This window comes from Erpetoichthys calabaricus, chromosome 1 (genome assembly GCF_900747795.2).
Source record: "Erpetoichthys calabaricus chromosome 1, fErpCal1.3, whole genome shotgun sequence".
Taxonomy (NCBI): Eukaryota; Metazoa; Chordata; class Cladistia; order Polypteriformes; family Polypteridae; genus Erpetoichthys; species Erpetoichthys calabaricus.
The window spans coordinates 162,055,715-162,078,174 of NC_041394.2; the positions used below are offsets into that span (position 1 = coordinate 162,055,715).

The 22,460-nt window shown below is 39.3% G+C and overlaps 1 protein-coding gene across 2 annotated transcripts in view; it reads left to right on the forward strand.

Moving 5' to 3' along the window:
- The first annotated feature begins 4,451 nt into the window (after positions 1-4,451).
- cwf19l1 (CWF19 like cell cycle control factor 1) overlaps positions 4,452-22,460 on the forward strand; it is a 134,439-nt gene continuing 116,430 nt past the window's right edge. For both annotated transcript variants that reach the window (XM_028808162.2, XM_051920441.1), the window contains exons 1-3: positions 4,452-4,592; positions 8,931-9,015; positions 9,125-9,209. In XM_028808162.2, coding sequence (XP_028663995.1) covers positions 4,570-4,592; positions 8,931-9,015; positions 9,125-9,209 — 193 coding nt within the window. In that variant the 5' untranslated portion in view covers positions 4,452-4,569. The remainder of the gene's footprint in view (positions 4,593-8,930; positions 9,016-9,124; positions 9,210-22,460) is intronic.

Below are 22,460 nucleotides of genomic sequence, written 5' to 3' on the forward strand. Positions count from 1 at the left end.
CACGTCTACAGCTAACACAAAGCCAGATTTAGTACAGGGGCCCAGCATGTAGAATTGCTAGGCAAGCATCTTAAGAACCAGACAAGTTAAGGACAACTGTGAAATGGGCAACGTGTACTATTTCCGTGTGTTAGTTAGCATGATATTGGATCTTCTTTTCCTTGTTTGGAATGGCATGATTTACCTAAGTGGAGGCCTGCACATGGAGAAAGAGTGTAAAGTCTTGGAACATTGCCTGGCACCCGTTTGAAGCCGACAGACGGATGGGAGATAACATCATCTGATCCTGAAAATCCTTGCAGCGCAGCAATGAAAGTGGCAGACTGTATTCATCGAGCTCCCACTTCGGTGAAAAGTCTTGTCATGGCTTCCTCGTCTGTTATGCTGTGTAAATCGTCAATAAAGAAAGCTAACTTATTTCTCCTATGTGATTTCTTACCGCCGTTTATCACTAAGGGGAGGGATATCGCCTTTTAATATTATATCTATATAGTTTCGGGTTATGTAACATGCCGCAATTAAAAAAGAACTTATTCCAACCTGGGAGCTAGTACCCCCTGCTGGATAGACAGGCCACTCGGAATTTGCTAAATGACATTTATGGGACTCTGGTCTGATTAGGCAAAAATTAAATTCTTTGGGCAGAACTCCGAGCACTATGTCTAATGAAGACCAGGCACTGCTCATCACTTTCCTAATACCATCTCTATGGTGAAGCGTTGTGGTTGTAGCGACATGCTATAGTGGTGCCTCTCAGCAGCAGAGACAAAGAGACTGGTCAGAATTTAGAGAGGGATGAATGCTGCCAAACAGAGACTTTTGATGAAAACTGCTCCAGTGTGCCTGCAATCTCAGACTGAAACAGCAGTTCACCTTTCACCATGACATTCAACCAAGAGAATGCTGGAGGGGCTTCAAGACAAGTCTCTGATGGTCCTTGAGTAGCCCAGACTTAAACCCCATAGAACATAAGTGGAAAGACCTGAAGATGGCAGCTACAGACACTTCCCATCCAATCTAATTGAGATGGGAGGATCTACCAGGAAAATGGGAATATACCTAAACCAAGGTGTGCAAAGCTGGTACAAACACCCAAAAAGACTCAAAGGGGTATTTGTTGCCAAAGGACCTTCTAAAAAGTGCTTGGTTTGAAAAAATGGCAAATTTATCCATTTACAATTAAATCTATAACACAGTAAAGTGTGCAGAAAAAGGGGTTTAAATGCTCACTGTAAGTAATCAATGTGATTAATGATAATGATGATGATGACTACTCCAATATAGAGAGGGTTGGTTCAATCAAAGGGTTGCTGAGAAGGGCTCCAACCGTCAAGCCCTAGTGGGGAACTGAGAGGTTCAGACTGCAGATGCGCACATCTGAGCAAAGGTCTGCCAAGAACAATGAAGGGACATGATAGCAGTGCCAGGCATGAAGAAAATGTAACATACTTCAAAAAGAAAAATGACATCAAGCAGATCTTTGGAAGAAATTAATCATGATGACTAAGATGAATTTGCTATATTTTAATATGTTAAATTACTTAGGCAAATATACCACTTACTTATTTCTGCTTTGCACAACAGCGTCGTATGTTGTGCAAAATACTCCACCCAAAACTATTTTTTATGTTATTTATCCTATGTGTTTAGGTGTGATGACCGAGAATGTTTAATGTTTTCATGGCTTGGATTGGAAATAAAGTTTCTGATAGAATGGCTCTCTGTGGCAACCAATGCTGGACCACAGCAAACAATATCAAAAATGTTCATCAAAGAAAAAAATATCTGAAGTTACTTGTATCACATAACCATGTCAGTAGTTACCCAGTCATATTCTCACAATGTGCAAACACATACATTTTTTGCTAAAACGTTGAATAAATGCTTCGGGAAAAATCAGTGCTGACACTGAAGAAATACTTCTGCCCCTCTTTAATTGGTCAATAGTTCTGTCTTCATTTCATAAGCTCAGTTCCATGTGAATTGTGTTTCCTGTTTATGCCCAGCACCGATTGTTCTGGAAGCATTTATTTGCCAATGATAACCAAACATTTTTAAATGACAAAACCATGTAATCACCTGTCCATTGAGGATGAAGATACACACCCCTCTACTAATTTAGCATCTCCAGTCCACTTAACCTGCTCTGTGGGAGGAAACTAGTGCACCCAGAGGAAACCCACAATAAAATATTTCACAATAAAATTAGAGCCACATCAATGCTTATACACAAACCTACATTCTGTAAGTAAGGCTGATGTCACACTACACACACTACTAAGTTGGACACCATGATTCCTCTTTACCCTGTTGTTGCTACTGTATGCAAATAATGCAATATTATCCAATGAATGTAATGCATCAGTTTTTCCAGCTTTGGACAATTTTTTTTCTCCGTGTGTGGAGAAGGAGCAAATGTGAACAGTATAATCATCAAATTGCTGAAGGCTCTGAATAACAATGGATGGGATTTGTGGAGTTTTAATACATAGGCTTACTTGTAAAATTAAATCATTTCAGAGATGCTTATACTTTGAATATGAATCAGTATTCCACGTCTTTTTTTGGAAGAAATTGATGCTGTGTGCTCCAGACCAAAGATGAAAAGGACCATTCAGACTATTATCAGCAACAAGTCCAAAAGCCAGGGTCTGTCATCGTCTGGGGTTGTGTCAGTGCCATTGGCAAATGTAATTTATACTTCTGTGATGGCAGAATTAATGCAGAAAAGTACATTGAGATTTTAGAGCAACATACACTGCCTTCAAGACATCTTTTCCAAGGATGTTTATGCAATTTTCAGCAAGACAATGCAAAACCACATTCTGCACACATTACAAAGGCATGGCTACAGAAAAAGAGGGTATAGGAAACGCTGGACTGGCCTGCCTGAAGTCCTGACCTGTCCCTAATAGAGATGTGTGGAGAATTTTGAAACGAAAGATGAGACAACAACCCTCTTGCACACCTTAAGACGTGTTTGCAGGAAGAATGGGACAAAATAACACCTGAAATGCGTCATCATTGGGTATCCTCAGCGCCAAAACATCTTGAAAGTTTTGTGAAAAGGAATGGCAACATTACAAAGTGATGTATGCTTTGCTGTCCCAACTTTTTTTGGAATATGTTGCAGGCCTGAAATGCAGGAATGGATGAATATTAACAATTGAAATGAAGTTGACCAGACAAAACATGAAATATCTTGGGTTCATACTTTATACAATGAAATTAAAGTAAATTTTTTTGCATTTTCCATATCGTCCAAACTTTTTCTAATTTGGGTTTGTAATATTAAATTGTCTGTCACCTCATGCCTACTAAGCGGTAATCTAAGGTGTGCGGGGGTTAGCAGTTAATGAGCAGCTCATTTTTCTTTTTGAAAAAAAATTGTTTCAGATAGCATTGTTCCACACTGACAAGAATGATCTGGTGGTTGACTGTGCCAAAGGCAGCGAAGAGATTTAGAACAATCGGAAATGATGAAAAGTTTGATCTTTTCAATAGGAGAAAGGAGGTGACTTGGTTCGGGACAACATTTTAAATGTTTTGGATAGAAAACAGAGAAGAGAGATTGTTCTGTAATTACCTAACTGAGATGGGTTACGTGTGGGTTTTTTTTGAGCAGGGGAATTGTTAAGATCTGTTTGAACACAGTAGGAAAGATGCCTGTGCAGAGTGAGGTGTTGATGAGGTGACTGCAAAAATGAGTGAGTGTGAGAGAGAGAGAGAGAACCTGGTGGCGATATGAGGGGATGTGGACAGATAGTAAGGTCACTAGAGAGGAGGTTGTAAATGTCAGTTTTGGAGAGAGAAAGGAGAAAGTGGAGAATGCTTAAGTGTATTCTGGACGGGGCAGATTAGCACGATACAAGAACAGAATAAAAATGTACGTGCACATTGCCGATAGTCCCCAGAATGTTTGGCACGCAACATGCATTAAAATAAATAGAGATACCATGCTTTAGCCTGCACCCATCTCTCTATAACGTAGCTGTGTGCGAACCAACATATCGCGCGTTGGTAAAGTTTTGTAATGCACAAGGATCATAATTACATCTTTTGCAACAGTTATCATTTATTATATTATATAATGCTGTTTTTGAGTTTATAGGTAATTGTTCCATGAATATATGGCCCCTGAAATTCTACCGTTTGAAATCAGCAGCAGTAGGAAGACGGCCACAATTAGCAGAAATAATAAGTATTTCCGGTCTTGAACGCAACTAATTGTATCAAATTAAAAGCCAGTTACAGAATACACCACTCGTCTGGTAAAATACACTATAAAGGCTGGAATATTCTAATACGTACATATTTCAAAGAGCTAAAGGGGGGCATCGCTAAAAAATACAATGCTTTCAGATTCGCCGATTACGTTGATACTGAGCATAAAATCCTGAACTTGTATTCCTTTTTATTTTCAGACTAAGCGGAAGTGCGTGTTACGGGTTTTCTGTGCCGGAAATAGTTCTTAACGGAAGGTGTGTTAACGGATTCATCCTGCACGCTGCCCAGTTGTTTTGAGAACTTTAATTTTTGTAGTGTAGTTTTTCACGTTGTTCAGTTATCATGGGCGAAAAGGCGCTGAGAGTGTAAGTTAAGGTTTTCTTCTTTTGCTAATCTTCTAAAAGCACGCTGTTGCTTTTAGAATTTGTAAGGTATATCGTGTAACGTTTTCAGTCTAAATTTTACTTTGGAGAGTTGCTATCAGGAGTTTATCACTAATGTTTTAATAATGCCGAATGTAGTTTCATTTCAGTTAGTTGCATTTTATGGTTTCTGAAATTTCAGATTGAGCGATAAAACTGGAAATATTTACTGCATTTTTTGGCACATCGCTCTTTTTTCTTAATAGTGCAACAGTCATTACAACAAGCCTTCGTATATTACTTGCATGCGTACATTGAGCAGTCTGCGACTGAAAATAATTGGAGGTTATCGCATTATGTATAACCTCTTATCTTTGACTGTGTCATTCGTTTTGTTTGTATGCACCGCATGTATAAGGTTAAAGTGAACAATTATTTGTCAGTATTTGTCATTTAGTAAACTGTCTTGCAGACCAGCTCAAACTGGATTCGTTTTATTTAACTGTTTCGGAACAGTTGAATAGTTTGGTGAGTTATAGTAACAAATAATTTAATAGAGATCTATACAAATTCACTTTTTCTAAAGTAAAAATTAATATCAAAGGACGTTAATAAATTTTCCAACATGCAATTATCTACGTAAGATAATAATGGTAAAGCGAATATTGACCTTCCCTAAATTGCTGTTTAATTTACAGAGCATTTTTAATAAATTTTAACACATCTTTAAAAAAAAAATCAGATACAATTATAACTCCCTTTACGTGTAATGCGAACAGGCCACATACACTGACCACTTTGTAAAGACCTAAAGCAAAAGGGAGCAAAACACTATCAAACTTCCAATATTACGATGACTTCTTCTTTTTGGACTTCCGTTAGGGGTTGCCACAGCGGGTCATCTTCCATATCGTCCTGTCTTCTGCATCTTGCTCTGTTACAGTTACGACTGAGACGCGTATACAGTGCATCCGGAAAGTATTCACAGCGCATCACTTTTTCCACATTTTGTTATGTTACAGCCTTATTCCAAAATGGATTAAATTCATTTTTTCCTCAGAATTCTACACACAACACCCCATAATGACAACGTGAAAAAAGTTTACTTGAGGTTTTTGCAAATTTATTAAAAATAAAAAAACTGAGAAATCACATGTACATAAGTATTCACAGCCTTTGCTCAATACTTTGTCGATGCACCTTTGGCAGCAATTACAGTCTCAAGACTTTTTGAATATGATGCCACAAGCTTGGCACACCTATCCTTGGCCAGTTTCGCCCATTCCTCTTTGCAGCACCTCTCAAGATCCATCAGGTTGGATGGGAAGCGTCGGTGCACAGCCATTTTCAGATCTCTCCAGAGATGTTCAATCGGATTCAAGTCTGGGCTCTGGTTGGGCCACTCAAGGACATTCACAGAGTTGTCCTGAAGCTACTCCTTTGATATCTTGGCTGTGTGCTTAGGGTCGTTGTCCTGCTGAAAGATGAACCGTCGCCCCAGTCTAAGGTACTCTGGAGCAGGTCTTCATCCAGGATGTCTCTGTACATTGCTGCAGTAATCTTTCCCTTTATCCTGACTAGTCTCCCAGTCCCTGCTGCTGAAAAACATCCCCACAGCATGATGCTGCCACCACCATGCTTCACTGTAGAAATGGTGCCAGGTTTCCTCCAAATATGACGCCTGGCATTCACACCAAAGAGTTCAATCTTTGTCTCATCAGACCAGAGAGTTTTCTTTCTTATGGTCTGAGATTCCTTCAGGTGCCTTTTGGCAAACTCCAGGCGGGCTGCCATGTTTCTTTTACTAAGGAGTGGCTTCCGTCTGGCCACTGTACCATACAGGCCTGATTGGTGGATTGCTGCAGAGATGGTTGTCCTTCTGGAAGTTTCTCCTCTCTCCACAGAGGACCTCTGGAGCTCTGACAGAGTGACCATCGGGTTCTTGGTCACCTCCCTGACTAAGGCCCTTCTCCCCCGATCCCTCAGTTTAGATGGCCGGCCAGCTGTAGGAAGAGTCCTGGTGGTTTTGAACTTCTTCCACTTACGGATGATGGAGGCCACTGTGCTCAGTGGGACCTTCAAAGCAGCAGAAAGTTTTCTGTAACCTACCCCAGATTTCTGCCTCAAGACAATCCTGACTCAGAGGTCTACAGACAATTCCTTTGACTTCATCAACAACAACAACATTTATTTATATAGCACATTTTCATACAAAAAGTAGCTCAAAGTGCTTTACATAATGAAGAGAAGAAAAATAAAAGACAAAATAAGAAATTAAAATAAGACAACATTAATTAACATAGAAAGGAGTAAGGTCCGATGGCCAGGGTGGACAGAAAAAACAAAAAAAAACTCCAGAAGTCTGGAGAAAAAAATAAAATCTGTAGGGGTTCCAGGCCACGAGACCGCCCAGTCCCCTTTGGGCATTCTACCTAACTTAAATGAAATAGTCCTCTTTGTAGTTCGGGTTTTTCACGGAGTCACTTGATGCTGATGGTCATACAGACTTCTGGCTTTTAATCCATCCATCATTGTTGGAACATCATGGTGCTTTGGGTAGATGGTGGTGGCGCACGCCACCACCAACAGGACACTGGAAAAGGAAACAGAAGAGAGAGTAGGGGTTAGTACAGATTTTGAATGAATAGTTATTATAATGAATTAGAAATACAGAGTATCAGGATTAAATTACAGTGAAGTTATGAGAAGGCCATGTTAAAATAATGTGTTTTCAGTAGTTTTTTAAAGTGCTCCACTGTATTAGCCTGGCGAATTCCTACTGGCAAGCTATTCCAGATTTTAGGTGCATAACAGCAGAAGGCCGCCTCACCACTTCTTTTAAGTTTTGCTCTTGGAATTCTAAGGAGACACTCAGTTGAGGATCTGAGGTTACGATTTGGAATATAAGGTGTCAGACATTCCGATATATAAGCCGGGGCGAGATTATTTAAAACTTTATAAACCATAAGCAGAATTTTAAAATCAATTCTGAATGACACAGGTAACCAGTGTAGTGACATCAAAACTGGAGAAATGTGTTTGGATTTTCTTTTCCTGGTAAGGATTCTAGCAGCTGCATTCTGCACTAGTTGCAAACGATTGATGTCTTTTTTGGGTAGTCCTGAGAGGAGTGCATTACAGTAATCTAGCCGACTGAAAACAAACGCATGAACTAATTTCTCTGCATCTTTCGATGATATAAGAGGTCTAACTTTTGCTATGTTTCTTAGGTGAAAAAATGCTGTCCTAGTGATCTGATTAATATGCGATTTAAAATTCAGATTACAATCAACGGTTACCCTTAAGCTTTTTACCTCCGATTTGACTTTTAATCCTAATGCATCCAGTTTATTTCTAATAGCCTCATTGTATCCATTATTGCCAATCACTAAGATTTCGGTTTTTTCTTTATTTAATTTGAGAAAGTTACTATTCATCCATTCATGCTTGGTTTGTGCTCTGATATGAACTGTCAACTGTGGGACCTTGTATAGACATGTGTGTGCCTTTCCAAATCATGTCCAATCAACTGAATTTTACCACAGGTGGACTCCAATTAAGCTGCAGAAACATCTCAAGGATGATCAGGGGAAACAGGACGCACTTGAGCTCAATTTTGAGCTTCATGGCAAAGGCTGTGACTACTTATGTACATGTGCTTTCTCAATTTTTTTATTTTTAATAAATTTGCAAAAACCTCAAGTAAACATTTTTCACGTTGTCATTATGGGGTGTTGTGTGTAGAATTCTGAGGAAAAAATGAATTTAATCCATTTTGGAATAAGGCTATAACATAACAAAATGTGGAAAAAGTGATGCGCTGTGAATACTTTCCGGATGCAATGTATATGATGACAATGGAAAGCAAGTTCTGATCATACTTTCCATTTTCTTTACATAGATTTCCAATTGTGTAGAGGAAAAGTTTTGAGATTTAATATGAAACATAAGTATTGGGTTGATTTGTGTTATTCGTACGTGACCAGCGTCCCACTATTTTTAGTGTAACGTTTGTAAAATAAACAAAATTAAAAGTACATATTTGAAATGTATTTTCAGAATGATTTATTAATTATAAAATGTTGCTAAGATTAATAGTGAAATAAAAATCTCTCACTAAGTCCTATTTATATTATATGCTTTATTACTCTGATTTGTTTTTGTTCAAACTTCTGTGTAAAATTGCTAATATTGTAGTTTGTTGGTTGTGTATATGCTGCAGGTAATGATATACTTTTTTTTTTTTGTCTTTTGTGAGGAATGATTTTAATGTGTTTTGTTTCATTTAATTATTTCAAGATTAAGTTTGTACTTTAATTTTTATTGCTTTGTAATTTTCAGACTGGTATGTGGTGACGTGGAAGGGAGAATCGGTGTATTATTTAACCGAGTGAAGACAATTCAGAAAAAAAGTGGAGAATTTGATGTATGTATTTGTTTTATTTATATATATATATATATATAATATATTTAGTGGTTTCAGACTTTTGCAGATGTACTTGTTTCTGACTTGTGTGAATGTCTACAATGTTTAGATGCTGTTATGTGTGGGAAAATTCTTTGGATGCTCTCCAGAAGCACAGGCTGAATGGGAAGAATACAAAACTGGAGCTAAAAAAGGTAATTATAGGATTCTCTGCAAGTGTTGGATTATCTGGTATAGTGTTTCTTTTTGGGTGAGGGGTGTCAGTTATGGGAGAAATGATGTACGAAGTTGATGATCTCTTTGCTCTTGTCTTTTTCTTAGACCCTTTCTTGTAATTCTTTTTTCATTACACTGGTTTTTCGTTCGTCATTTATTTTTGGGTAATAACTATGAAGTCTGTTAAACTATATGAACCAGTGTGGTGGTGTGATACAATTGGTATTTGGATCCTTTTATACCTGGGCCAGAAATAACTTGTTTTAGACCACTACAGTGATCCCTCGCGCTTCGCCTTTCGCGGCTTCACTCAATCGCGGATTTTATATGTAAGCATATTTAAATATATATCGCAGATTTTTTGCTGGTTCGCGGATTTCTGAGGACAATGGGTCTTTTAATTTCTGGTACATGCTTCCTCAGTTGGTTTGCCCAGTTGATTTCATACAAGGGACGCTATTTGCAGATGGCTGAGAAGCTACCCAACTTACTTTCTCTCTCTCTCTCTCTCTTGCGCTGACTTTCTCTGATCCTGACGTAGGGGGTGTGAGCAGGGGGGCTGTTCGCACACCTAGACGATACGGACGCTTGTCTAAAAATGCTGAAAGATTATCTTCACGTTGCTACCTTCTGTGTGCACTTGCTTCGTGAAGCGACATGCTGCACGGTGCTTCACATACTTAAAAGCTCAAAGGGCACGTATTGATTTTTGACTTTGTTTTTCTCTGTCTCTCTCTCTCTCTCTCCCTGCTCCTGACGGAGGGGGTGTGAGCTGCCGCCTTCAACAGCTTTGTACCGGGGTGCTTCGCATACTTAAAAGCCAAACAGCCCTATTGATTTGTTTGCTTTCCTCTCTGTTTCCTTTGAAGAGGAAGATATGTTTGCATTCTTTTAATTGTGAGACAGAACTGTCATCTCTGTCTTGTCATGGAGCACAGTTTAAACTTTTGAAAAAGAGACAAATGTTTGTTTGCAGTGTTTGAATAACGTTCCTGTCTCTCTACAACCTCCTGTGTTTCTGCACAAATCTGTGACCCAAGCATGACAATATAAAAATAACCATATAAACATATGGTTTCTACTTCGCGGATTTTCTTATTTCGCGGGTGGCTCTGGAACGCAACCCCCGCGATGGAGGAGGGATTACTGTAATTGCATTTTCTTTAAACTTGTTTTTTTAGTTGTCTTTGTTTTTTGTTGCTACTGTGGGATTGTACAATCTCAACTGCACAAGTGGTGTTTTATTTACTTTTTGTGTGTATATGTATACTGTACAAAGCCATGAGAAAGGCTATCAACATTTATATGTTTATTCCATTTACTTTTTAAATTTGTATTTGTTTTATTTAAAGAAAATTCTATTGTTCACAATCAAGTGAAACCTGTACAACAAATGACTTCATAGTCAAACTAGAAAAAAAGAATGTCAGGAACAAAAAAAATACGGAAACAAAACAGAATTCATCCCCTACCCAAAAAAAGAGAGGAGAGCTAAAAGCATGGGAAACAATAAGGAAAAATGTCCTGTTGCCCCCATATGATGATATTATAATATACAGGGTGTTCCAAAATGAAGTGCCACATTTCTCAAGGTCATTGCACGAGGTAGAGGCAGCCAAGTGGGTTTGGGTGGGGGTCTTTTAATAGGCCTTTAATAAACGTTGTAGTTTTCAGTCGGCAACATGCCTTGGTCTGGTGCGCACCCTACTTTAGCTGTCAAAGCGCTCTTCAAAAACGACGAATCCATCATCACTACACAACGCGCCTTCTAAATGCACATCAGCATTCCTCCTAACGGTGACTTCCCAAATCGGAAAACAATTCTTCAGTGGTTGGCTAAATTTACTTTGATGGGTACAACATCCATCCATTATCCAACCCACTATATCCTAACTACAGGGTCACGGTGGGGCTGCTGGAGCTAATCCCAGCCAACATAGGGGGCAAGGCAGAAAACAAACCCCGGGCAGGGCGCCAGCCCACCGCAGGGGGCACGCACGCACACACACACACACACACAAGGGCCAATTTGGACTGTGGGAGGAAACCGGAGTACCCGGAGGAAACCCACACAGACACGGGGAGAACATGCACAGTCCACGCAGGGAGGACCCGGGAAGCGAACCCGGGTCTCCTAACTGCGATGCAGCAGCACTACCCACCATGCCACCCTGGGTACAATATTGAACAGAAAATCTCCAGGTCTTACTCGGAGTTTACAAGCGCCTGAAAACATCCAGGCTGTAAGGGGCGTCAATTCTGCAGTCTTCTAGACATTAAACGCGCAAACATGGTTCTGCCTTAGGCATTTCCAACATGTCTTTGAGGAGAATTTTGTACGAGGACCTTAATTTCCATCCAAACAAAATGATGGCAGTGCAGGGACTCACTGGGAGAGCCATAGGGAGTTGTGCGCGAGCATTCTGCAAACCGTTCATCGAGATTCCATCTTCATGTGCAGCAAAAAGGCACATTTCCATTTGAATGGTTGCAGAAATAAGCAAAACTTTCGTTGTTGTGCTGAAATCATGAACTTCATCAGAAACCCCTGCACAGTAAGCGTGTTACAGTCTGGTGTGCCATTGCAAAATTTGGCATTTTAGACACTTATTTTTTTGAGGACCTCATTGTCACTTCAGAATGTTATATTGAAATGCTAGAGAACTTTTTGCGGCCCCAACTGGAAGAAATGGATGTGGTGGATGTCAGGTTTCAACAGGATGGAGCAACAGCTCATATCGCACAGAGATCCATGCAAGTTTTGTGGGAGATGTTTCCGGGGAAGCTGATCTCCCTATGCGGCAATGATGGGTGGCCTTCATGCTCGCCTAATTTCGTTCCGTGTGATTTCTTCTTATAGGGCTATCTCAAGTTGAAGGTATAGACGCACTGACCTCAAAACCTTGAAGCTGTCAAGGACGCTATTTACCACAAAATCGCTGATATTCCCCTTGAAATGGCTGAACGAGTTATACGAGTGTTCAGAAATCGTCTCGAAGAGTGTATCGCTAATGCTGGCCACCACATTGAAGACATCATTTTTAAAACACAGTGAAAAAAATCTATTTTGTATGCCCTTTCTTGTGTCATAATAAAATTTATTTTATCTTGTAGCATTTTTGTAGAATAAACATTTGAAATGTGGTACTTCTTTTTGCCTCACCAATATATAGTTACTTATTACTTAATATTCTAAAATTATATTAATTAAATCTTGCTGTTTTGTAGAAAAGTTTTTGAACAGATCATCTAATGAAAATTAGATTTTTTCAGTTTCAAATAATACAGAACATCAGTTACCCACTGACTTACAAAAAGTGCGTGGGATTCTTCTAATTAAGCAAGACTAGGGGGCATTGCCCCCTGCTTGCTTCGCTTGCCCAGTCTCGCCCACTTGGCGTCTCTGCCGCTTGCTTTGTGAAGAAGGGGGCTGAATGCATGCTAAGGAGATGTGCTCCTCTGATATCCCCTCTTAAACGGTGATACATTGGGAAACAGACTTTTTTTTTTTTTTTTTTTTTTGACCTCCTCTTTGTTCAATCAGCTGCTGGATTGCTGCTGCTGCATGATCTGCATCTCGCACGGCGTTTTGAGCATTTAAAAGCCTGTCCTTTTGTCTCACTGCCTTGTCTCACGGGACATTAAAATGTCTCTTAGAAAACCACGTCTCGTCTCCATCCAAGCTTTCCAAGACTCTTTTTTTTTTTTTTTTGTTATAATAGAGAGATAAGTCTACATGCTAGTAGTGTGGTGTAGGCAATTACAGTCAGTTGTCCTTCAGCACTTTAAGCCCATTTTGGAGTACACCAGAAACTGCTCTTAAAGGGTTAGGAGTGATTGTGACACTAAGGCTATCTGATAAGATTCAAAGATTTTTGTCTAAAATTATGTTAATTTGGTGCAGTTCCAAAACATGTGGCCTAGTAACTCTAAAGCTAGAGTGCAATGCTTGCAGGTTGGAACTTGCCGTGGATACATTTTAGACAAATTAAACAAGATAGATGTGATTGATGAAAGATTTTAAGTTGAATAATAAATGTATTCTATACATGCCTTCCATTCCTTTTCTGAGATATTAAATGAAAGATCCTTTTCCCCACCATGCCCTGTGATCATTGAAAGGAAGAGACTTTAATATGTTTTTATACATTATTGAGAGGCTGTCCCGAATCCTCAAGGCTGATCAGTATCTCTTCTGGAATAGAAATGGGTGGGAGGTGTGGAAAATTTTAAGTTGAATTATTGAATGTTAGTGCATGTAGTGCTAAGGCGTATTCTATGCGTGGCTGCTTTCCAATCCTTTTCTGAGATCCTTTTCCCACCATATCCTAGGATCTTTGAAAGGAAGATTCTTTGAGATGTTTTTATATGTTGTTGAGGTGCTGAGTCTTCAAGACTTATTAGTATTTCTTCTGGAATAAAAAGAGGTGGGAGGTGTGGAAAATTTTGTAGTGTTCTTTTCATAAACTTTCTATTGTGAAAGTAGTGAAAATATTGTGTTTCTGAGAAGTTAAATCGGATGCATAATTGTTCATAAGATGTAAAAACATTATCTATATACAGTTAAAGTTTTTTTATTCAGGACATTTTCTAAAGATTAAATATTGTGTAGTTTTGAGAGGATTGAAATAGGTGAACTCATTAGATTGTAACTAATTTTCTTTAAACTGAGTAGAATATAAGGACTTATAGTACTTGCTAAATGTGTGAGTTATATTTTTATGGTGAATGATTTTATCTCCAGTTGCAATGAAAATTTCTGTTATTGCCTTGTGAACTTCCTGCTTGTGGATTTGTTGAGCTAAGATCTTATTATCCTTCTCTCTGTGTTCATAATAATGCTGTTTAAAACATGTTCAGTTTCTTTTGTTCTCAAGAGATTCAATTCTAATTGTAGAGCCTGTGTTTTCCTTAGTAGTGCCTCATTTGGAGAGCTGGTTGTAATAAATGGTCTGTGTGGATTTAAAATGATCTCTCCTTAGAGCATGCAGGCTCAAAATTGGGCACCGGTGTGTGCCTGGCGGTGCCACTCCAGGGTTGAGTGTGGTAGCTTGGCCGATCATGTGCACATGTGCCAAAGCAAGTGGGTCAGTCAGGTGCCACATTCACACCTTGAAGTGGACGAGGGTTTGCACTTGCGCCCAATCAAGCCATATAAAGAGGAGCCTGTATGGCTAAGGGGGAAACAGACGGGTAGGTAAAAGAGAGCGACTGAGAGAGAGAGAGAGAGGTTAAAGACCAAGAAAAGAAACGCAGCAATGGTAAAGTGGATGCAGGCAGCCACTCCGCTGAGCATTTTTATGGAGTAGTTGGAGTGACCTGTGTTAGTAGGGGCTACCACATAAGTATGGGGAGAGGCAGAGAAATATGGAAGGAGCAAGACTTGGCTCAGAGTGGGCTCTCTGCTAGGAGCCATTGACGACATGGACCTAAGCCTAGGAGAAAAAGTTGGGTGACTCAGAAAAGACGTACAGTGGAACCTCGGGTCACGACCGTAATTAGTTCCAAAACTTTGGTCATGACCCGAAGTAATTTCCCCCATAGGACTGTATGTAAATACAATTAATCCGTTCCAGACCGTATGAACTGTATGTAAATATATATTTTTTTAAAAGATTTTTAAGCACAAATATAGTTAATCATATCATAGAATGCTCAGCATAATAGTAAACTAAATGTAAAAACATAGAATAAAACTGAGAAAACCTTGAACAACAGAGAAAACTTACATTGCAAGAGTTTGCGCTATAGCGCTATGAACCGCTCGCTAAAAACACTTTTTTAATGAGTTTTAAGCACAGGGACAAAAATAAACATTTGAAAAATCCGTAATTTAATAACCAATAAAAGTAACATTGCAACAATGCACGCTACGAACTGATCGCTGTAAACAGAAGTGAAGTGGAGGTTAAAATCCAATAGAAAAAAGTCATCATTAAATACAACGAGGTTAAAACAATGCTCGAATCAGTCTCTTTAAAAACAAGCCCGGTGCATTCTTTAACTGCCTTCTCTGCCTTATGCGGCCAGCCCTCTCTCTCTCTAACAGATATTTATTTGATCTTGATTTTAATCTCCAAAAGATTGCACAATTTTATGGATATTGTGAACGGCGCTATATAGCGCCCGACCCAGCACAGACTCAGACAGAGACACGTACTTAAACAAAGCACACTTTTTTATTTCTCTTCAGCCGTGGGGCACGCCTTCCCCGTGTCCCACAGGCCCAACACAGTCCCAAAACACTCATAAACCACAACACTCTTCTCTTCCTTTCTTTGCCACCACTCCTCCTCAGGCTTAGTCCTCCTCCTCCCGACTCTGGCTCTCTCAAGTGGTGGTGGCTGGCCTTTTTTATACCCCACCCGGAAGTATTCCAGGTGCTTGATCACCTGGGCCTAATTGCATTTCCGGGTGGGGCTGAGGAATTGACCAGCCAGGCTGCCAAGTCCATGCAGCTCCCCCTGGCGGCCATCCGAGCCCCCAACCAGGCTGTGGAGGACTCCATCTCCCATGGAGCCACGCGTCCGGTTGGGGAATCATCGTCTGCCAGGGAGGCTGCCACCAAGCGTCCCGGGGGAGGTATTGAGCTGTCCATGGAGGCTCCCCCGGAACAGATGCAGTAGGGGTGTCCCTGCCGGGCATGGGACCCGGCTGTCCTTCACAATATTTTTATTTTTTGAAACTTGGAGCACCGCACTATTTGTTTGGAACACTTGTTTTTTGGAATAATTAGGTTGCTTTAATAAAAGCACTGAGCACGTTTACACCTACCCCTTGGCTAGATGTTGTATGTCCTCCTGTGCCGGTCTCATTTCAGTTATAACTTTCCGTGGTTGTGGGTCGAAAAGGCTCCCAGAAATGGAACAGGGCGCATGGATAAAAGATTTGGAATTATCTATCCTCTTAACACAAGAATCTCTGAATCCTACAAAAAAATGCATACTCCAGGCCCACCTTAAATTCTTTCGCACCTCTCCATCTTCTTTGAAGGGCGTGAATATGGCACATTGAATGTGGCTGCATCCAAATGGTGTCATCTTTTGCCTTTACACCTGGTGCAGCTGCGTTGATCTTATATATGAGTGGATGTTTCTTCGCCGATGTAGAACCCTCATTCTCCTATCTTAGTATTTAGGCCTGTTAGGTGGAAAAAGACTTTTTTCTCTTTAGATAATAGAGACCTTTAACAATCCAGCTTGCTAAAGTCTATATGTGGTCAGGGAGGTACTGCTTTTGAACCTTTGAGGAGATTTTGTAATCTTAACTAAAAGCAGTGTGTTTCATAAATAACTTTAACCTTGACTTCATGTTATTGCTAAGTATTATGGGTAAAGAGGGTATGCAAGCAGATTCTTCTTTGTATTGCCAAAACACACTACTACTTATGTTCATGTTTTAAAGCATATTGGAATCGGTCTTTTTAATAATTTTTCTGCTGCTTTGCGAGAACTAAAGATCTAAAATTGTCCATTGACTATTACTTTCAGTTTAGTTGGAAAAAAGGGGCTGTATCTGATTTCATCTTTGTGTAAGCGTTGTTTGATGCTATAGAATGCAGCTCATTTTGGCAGTTGTTAAAGGAGAGGAATTTGGAAAAATACAAATACGGCTATTTTCATATATAATCTCCTCTTTGTGTCTGACAATCAATATTACATTTTCTTTAACGTGTAGTCGGTTGAGTCTGACAATCAAGCTTCTAGGCTTTGAGCCATTCGATCCACGTAGGTGATAAATTGCTGACACCTCAATGTCAGATCTAAAATTTTCTCTCCAAAGTTTTAAAAAATAATTAATCTACAAATTTCGCTGGGTAGGGACTTTCAACAATTTTCAGGAAGTCCTTTAATTCTGTTGCTGTTCTCTCTATCTTCAAACACTGCTAATTTTTCACATAGCATTCAGTTTCTACAGCATTTGTTCTTTTGTTTACAGAGAATATCGATTGTTCTACTTCTTAAATATGCGTCGTAAATGTTTGCTTAACTTCTTCCAAGTGAGCAAGAAGTCCTCAGATTTTATCCTCAATTATGATCATATTTTCCTTTATTTTTTCCTTTGGGTTTTGCTAGGTTTTTTTTTTAGCTTTAAATCAGAGTTATTGCTTTAACGTACCTTTTAAATTTTTTTATTATTTATATCATGGTTAAGCTTACAGTGCATCCGGAAAGTATTCACAGCGCATCCCTTTTTCCACAATTTGTTATGTTACAGCCTTATTCCAAAATGGATTAAATTCATTTTTTTCCACAGAATTCTACACACAACACCCCATAATGACAACGTGAAAAAAGTTTACTTGAGGTTTTTGCAAATTTATCAAAAATAAAAAAAAACTGAGAAATCACATGTACATAAGTATTCACAGCCTTTGCTCAACACTTTGTCGATACACCTTTGGCAGCAATTACAGCCTCAAGTCTTTTTGAATATGATGTCACAAGCTTGGCACACCTATCCTTGGCCAGTTTCGCCCATTCCTCTTTGCAGCACCTCTCAAGATCCATCAGGTTGGATGGGAAGCGTCGGTGCACAGCCATTTTAAGATCTCTCCAGAGATATTCAATCGGATTCAAGTCTGGGCTCTGGCTGGGCCACTCAAGGACATTCACAGAGTTGTCTTGAAGCCACTCCTTTGATATCTTGGCTGTGTGCTTAGGGTCGTTGTCCTGCTGAAAGATGAACCATCACCCCAGTCTGAGGTCAAGAGCACTCTGGAGCAGGTTTTCATCCAGGATCATAAATAATAATAATAATTAATAATTCATTACATTTATATAGCGCTTTTCTCAGTACTCAAAGTGCTATCCACACAGGGAGGAACCAGGAAGCGAACCCACAATTTTCCACAGTCTCCTTACTGCAAAGCAGCAGCACTACCACTGCGCCACCTGTGAGGACAGGATGTCTCTGTACATTGCTGCAGTCATTTTTCCCTTTATCCTGACTAGTCCCCCAGTCCCTGCTGGTGATAAACATCCCCACAGCATGATGCTGCCACCACCATGCTTCACTGTAGGGATGGTATTGGCCTGGTGATGAGCGGTGCCTGCTTTCCTCCAAACGTGACGCCTGGCATTCACACCAGAGAGTTCAATCTTTGTCTCATCAGACCAGAGAATTTTCTTTCTCATGGTCTGAGAGTCCTTCAGGTGCCTTTTGGCAAACTCTAGGCGGGCTGCCATGTGCCTTTTACTAAGGAGTGGCTTCCGTCTGGCCACTCTACCGTACAGGCCTGATTGGTGGATTGCTGCAGAGATGGTTGACCTTCTGGAAGGTTCTTCTCTCTCCACAGAGGACCTCTGGAGCTCTGACAGAGTGACCATCGGGTTCTTGGTCACCTCCCTGACTAAGGCCCTTCTCCCCTGATCGCTCAGTTTAGATGGCCGGCCAGCTGTAGGAAGAGTCCTGGTGGTTTCGAACTTCTTCCACTTACGGATGATGGAGGCCACTGTGCTCATTGGGACCTTCAAAGCAGCAGAAATTTTTCTGTAACCTTCCCCAGATTTGTGCCTCAAGACAATCCTGTCTCAGAGGTCTACAGACAATTCCTTTGACTTCATGCTTGGTTTGTGCTCTGACATGAACTGTCAACTGTGGGAGCTTATATAGACATGTGTGTGCCTTTCCAAATCATGTCCAATCAACTGAATTTACCACAGGTGGACTCCAATTAAGCTGCAGAAACATCTCAAGGATGATCAGGGGAAACAGGATGCACCTGAACTCAATTTTGAGCTTCATGGCAAAGGCTGTGAATACTTATGTACATGTGCTTTCTCAATTTTTTTATTTTTTTTATTTTTTTATTTTTATTTTTTTTTAATATTTTTATTTTATTAATTTTCATTGTAATCATTCCATACAAACAGATCAATTTATAACCCAACAAATTTGAAGACAAATCAAACCCCACCCCTGAGAAGGAGAGCTTAGCTAAAGGAAAATTGCTTTAAGCTTTTTAATAAGGCAACATTAGACAAAAGAAGGGGAGAAGTAAATATCTATATAAATAAGAGATGGAGAAGGGAGTTAAATGCAATAATAGTTAATTCTCTTATTCTAAAATTATATTGATTAAATCCTGCCATGTTTTGAAAAAATTTTGTACAGATCCTCTAACTGAAAATTTGATTTTTTCCAATTTCAAATAATATAAAACATCGGTTTCCCACTGACTTATATGAGGAGAATTAGGATTCTTCCAATTTAACAAAATAAGTCTGCGTGCCAAGAGTGTAGTGAATGCAATCACCGTTTGCTTGTCCTTCTCCAATTCCAGTCCATCTGGAAGGACACCAAACACAGCTGTTAGTGGGTTAGGAGGGATTGTGATACTAAGGCTGTCTGAGAGGCACTTAAAAATTTTTGTCCAAAATGATGTTAGTTTGGTGCAGGCCCAGAACATGTGACCCAGTGAGGCAGGAGCTTGGTTGCAGCGCTCGCAGGTTGGATCCTGGCCTGGAAACATTTTGGACAGTTTTTTAAGCGAGACAGATGAGCTCGATATATAATTTTTAGTTGAATAATTCTATGCTTTGCGCATATAGAACTCGAGTGAATTCTCTGCTTTGCTACCTTCCACTCCTTTTCTGATATATTGATTAAGAGATCTTCTTCCCAATGTCCTCTTGGATCTTTGAAAGGTAGGGACTCTAATAAGATTTTATATATTGCGGAAATAGTGTTTGTTTCCTTGGAATTGAGCAGTATTTTTTCCAGCATTGTGGAGGGTGCAAGGTGGGGGAAATCGGGCAATTTCTGTTTAACAAAATTTCTAATTTGAAGATAGTAAAAGAAATGTGTAGCTGGGAGGTTAAATTTTGAACGTAATTGTTCAAAAGATGTAAATATGTTGTCTATATAAAGATCTCTGAGCATTTTAATCCCAAAACTTTTCCAGGTATTAAAAACTGGATATACTTGCGAAGGTTGAAAGAGGTGGTTCTCTTGCAGAGGTGCCACTGATAAAAGATTTTCCATCTTATAATGCTTCCTAATTTGGTTCCATATTCTGAGTGAGTAAAGCACAATTGGGTTATTAGTATATTTGCGATAACTTTCATTTATTGGAGAGCAGAGCAGGGAATATAAAGAAGTACTACAGGATTTTACTTCTGTTGCGGACCAAGCCTGTGTATGTTCATTTATTTGTGTCCAGGTTTTTATGGCTTGTATGTTTGCTGCCCAGTAATAAAACTGAAAATTAGGTAAAGCCATGCCACCTTCTGCCTGAGGTCTTTGTAGGGTCGCTCTTCGGATACGTGGGTGTTTTGAGTTCCAAATGAATGAGGTTATTATTGAATCTAACTGTTTAAAAAACAATTTATTGATATATATTTATATGTTTTGAAATAAAAAGAGAAGTTTAGGAAGGATATTCATCTTAACAATGTTAATTCTTCCGGCTAGAGTGAGATGAAGAGTTGACCATCTATGCAAGTCTTGCTTAATTTTTTCCATACAGACGCCAAAATTTTGTTGATAAAGAGCTTTATGTTTACTTGTGATATTTACCCCTAGGTATTTAAACTGATCTGCTATGGTAAAAGGTAGGGTGTCTAATATTATATGCTTGTGAATTCACTGGAAAGAGTATACTTTTATTCAGATTAATTCTAAGACCAGATATCTTTTGAAATTCTGTTAGTGCTGTTAAAACAACAGGGACAGTCTTTTCTGGGTCTGATATATATAAGACCATATCATCTGCATATAGAGAAATTTTCTGTTCCAGTCCTTCTCTGACAATCCCCTTTATCTGATAAGAATTTCGGCAGTGAACCGCCAGTGGTTCAATAGCGATTGCAAACAACAGTGGCGACAAGGGACATCCTTGTCTGGTACCACGTTCTAGTTTAAAGTAGTCTGAGCAAATGTTATTAATACAAACTGAAACTTCTGGACTGGTATACAGTAGTTTGATCCAAGCACAAATATTCGGGCCAAACCCAAATTTCTCCAATGCAGTGAAAAGGTAATTCCATTCGATCATGTCAAATGCCTTTTCTGCGTCTAATGATAGTAATATCTCTGGGGTGTTTGATTTTGCTGGTGAATATATAACATTAAACAAGCGTCGGAGATTTGAAGATAGATGTCGGCCTTTAATAAATCCAGTTTGATCTTGTGATATTACCGAGGGCAACACTTTCTCCATCCTTCTAGCTAGGATTTTTGAGAGTATCTTAACATCATTATTCAGGAGTGAAATTGGTCTATATAATGCACATTGTAACAAGTCCTTATTTTGTTTAGGAAAGACGGTGATTAATGCTTGTCGAAATGTTTGAGGTAGTATTTGGTGGTCTTTAGCTTCTGTAAATGTTGCCAATAAGAGTGGAGCTAGCTGAGTGGAGAATTTCTTATAAAACTCTACGGGGTAACCATCAGGGCCTGATGATTTCCCGCTTTGTAGTGACTTTATAGCGTCTAGTAATTCTATTAGCGTTAGAGGTTTATCCAGTTCCTCAGCACTTAAAGCATCTATTTGTAGTATTTGTGAATTATCCAGAAATGCATTAGATTGCGTGTTGTCTTCTTTGGGCTCAGTGGAATATAAAGACTTATAGTAATCTCTAAATGTGTGCATTATTTTATTATGGTCGATGATTTCTTCTCCATTCTTGTTGGTGATTACTGGTATTGCATTGTGAACTTCTTGTTTATGAATTTGTTGAGCTAAAAGCTTATTAGCTTTTTCTCCGTGTTCATAGTAATGCTGTCTAGACTTATAAATAAGTTGTTCAGTTTCTTTAGTTGTTAAGATGTTAAGTTCTGTATGCAGGGCCTGCCTTTTCCTGTGAAGAGCTTCACTTGGACGCCTGGCTTGTTCTTCATCTATTCTAGTAATTTTATTTCTTAGCTCTGACACTTTCTTGGTTTCTAATTTATTTCTATGGGAAAGATATGAAATAATCTGGCCTCTTAAGAAGGCCTTTAGAGTTTCCCAGAGTGTTCCTGCAGAAACCTCTGTGGAGGTGTTTGTCTCTAGGAAGAAGCTGATTTGTTTGGATATAAATTCTGTGCAGTTCTCGTCTGCCAATAAAAGAGGGTTAAGACGCCATCTGCGAGGTGAGTGTGAGGGGCTTAATGATTTTAGCTCCAAGACTAGAGGGGCATGGTCAGAGATAACAATTGTGTCATATTTGCATGATTTAATTGTAGGCAGGAAATTATTATCTATAAAAAAATAATCAATTCTTGAGTAGCTATAATGCACTGGT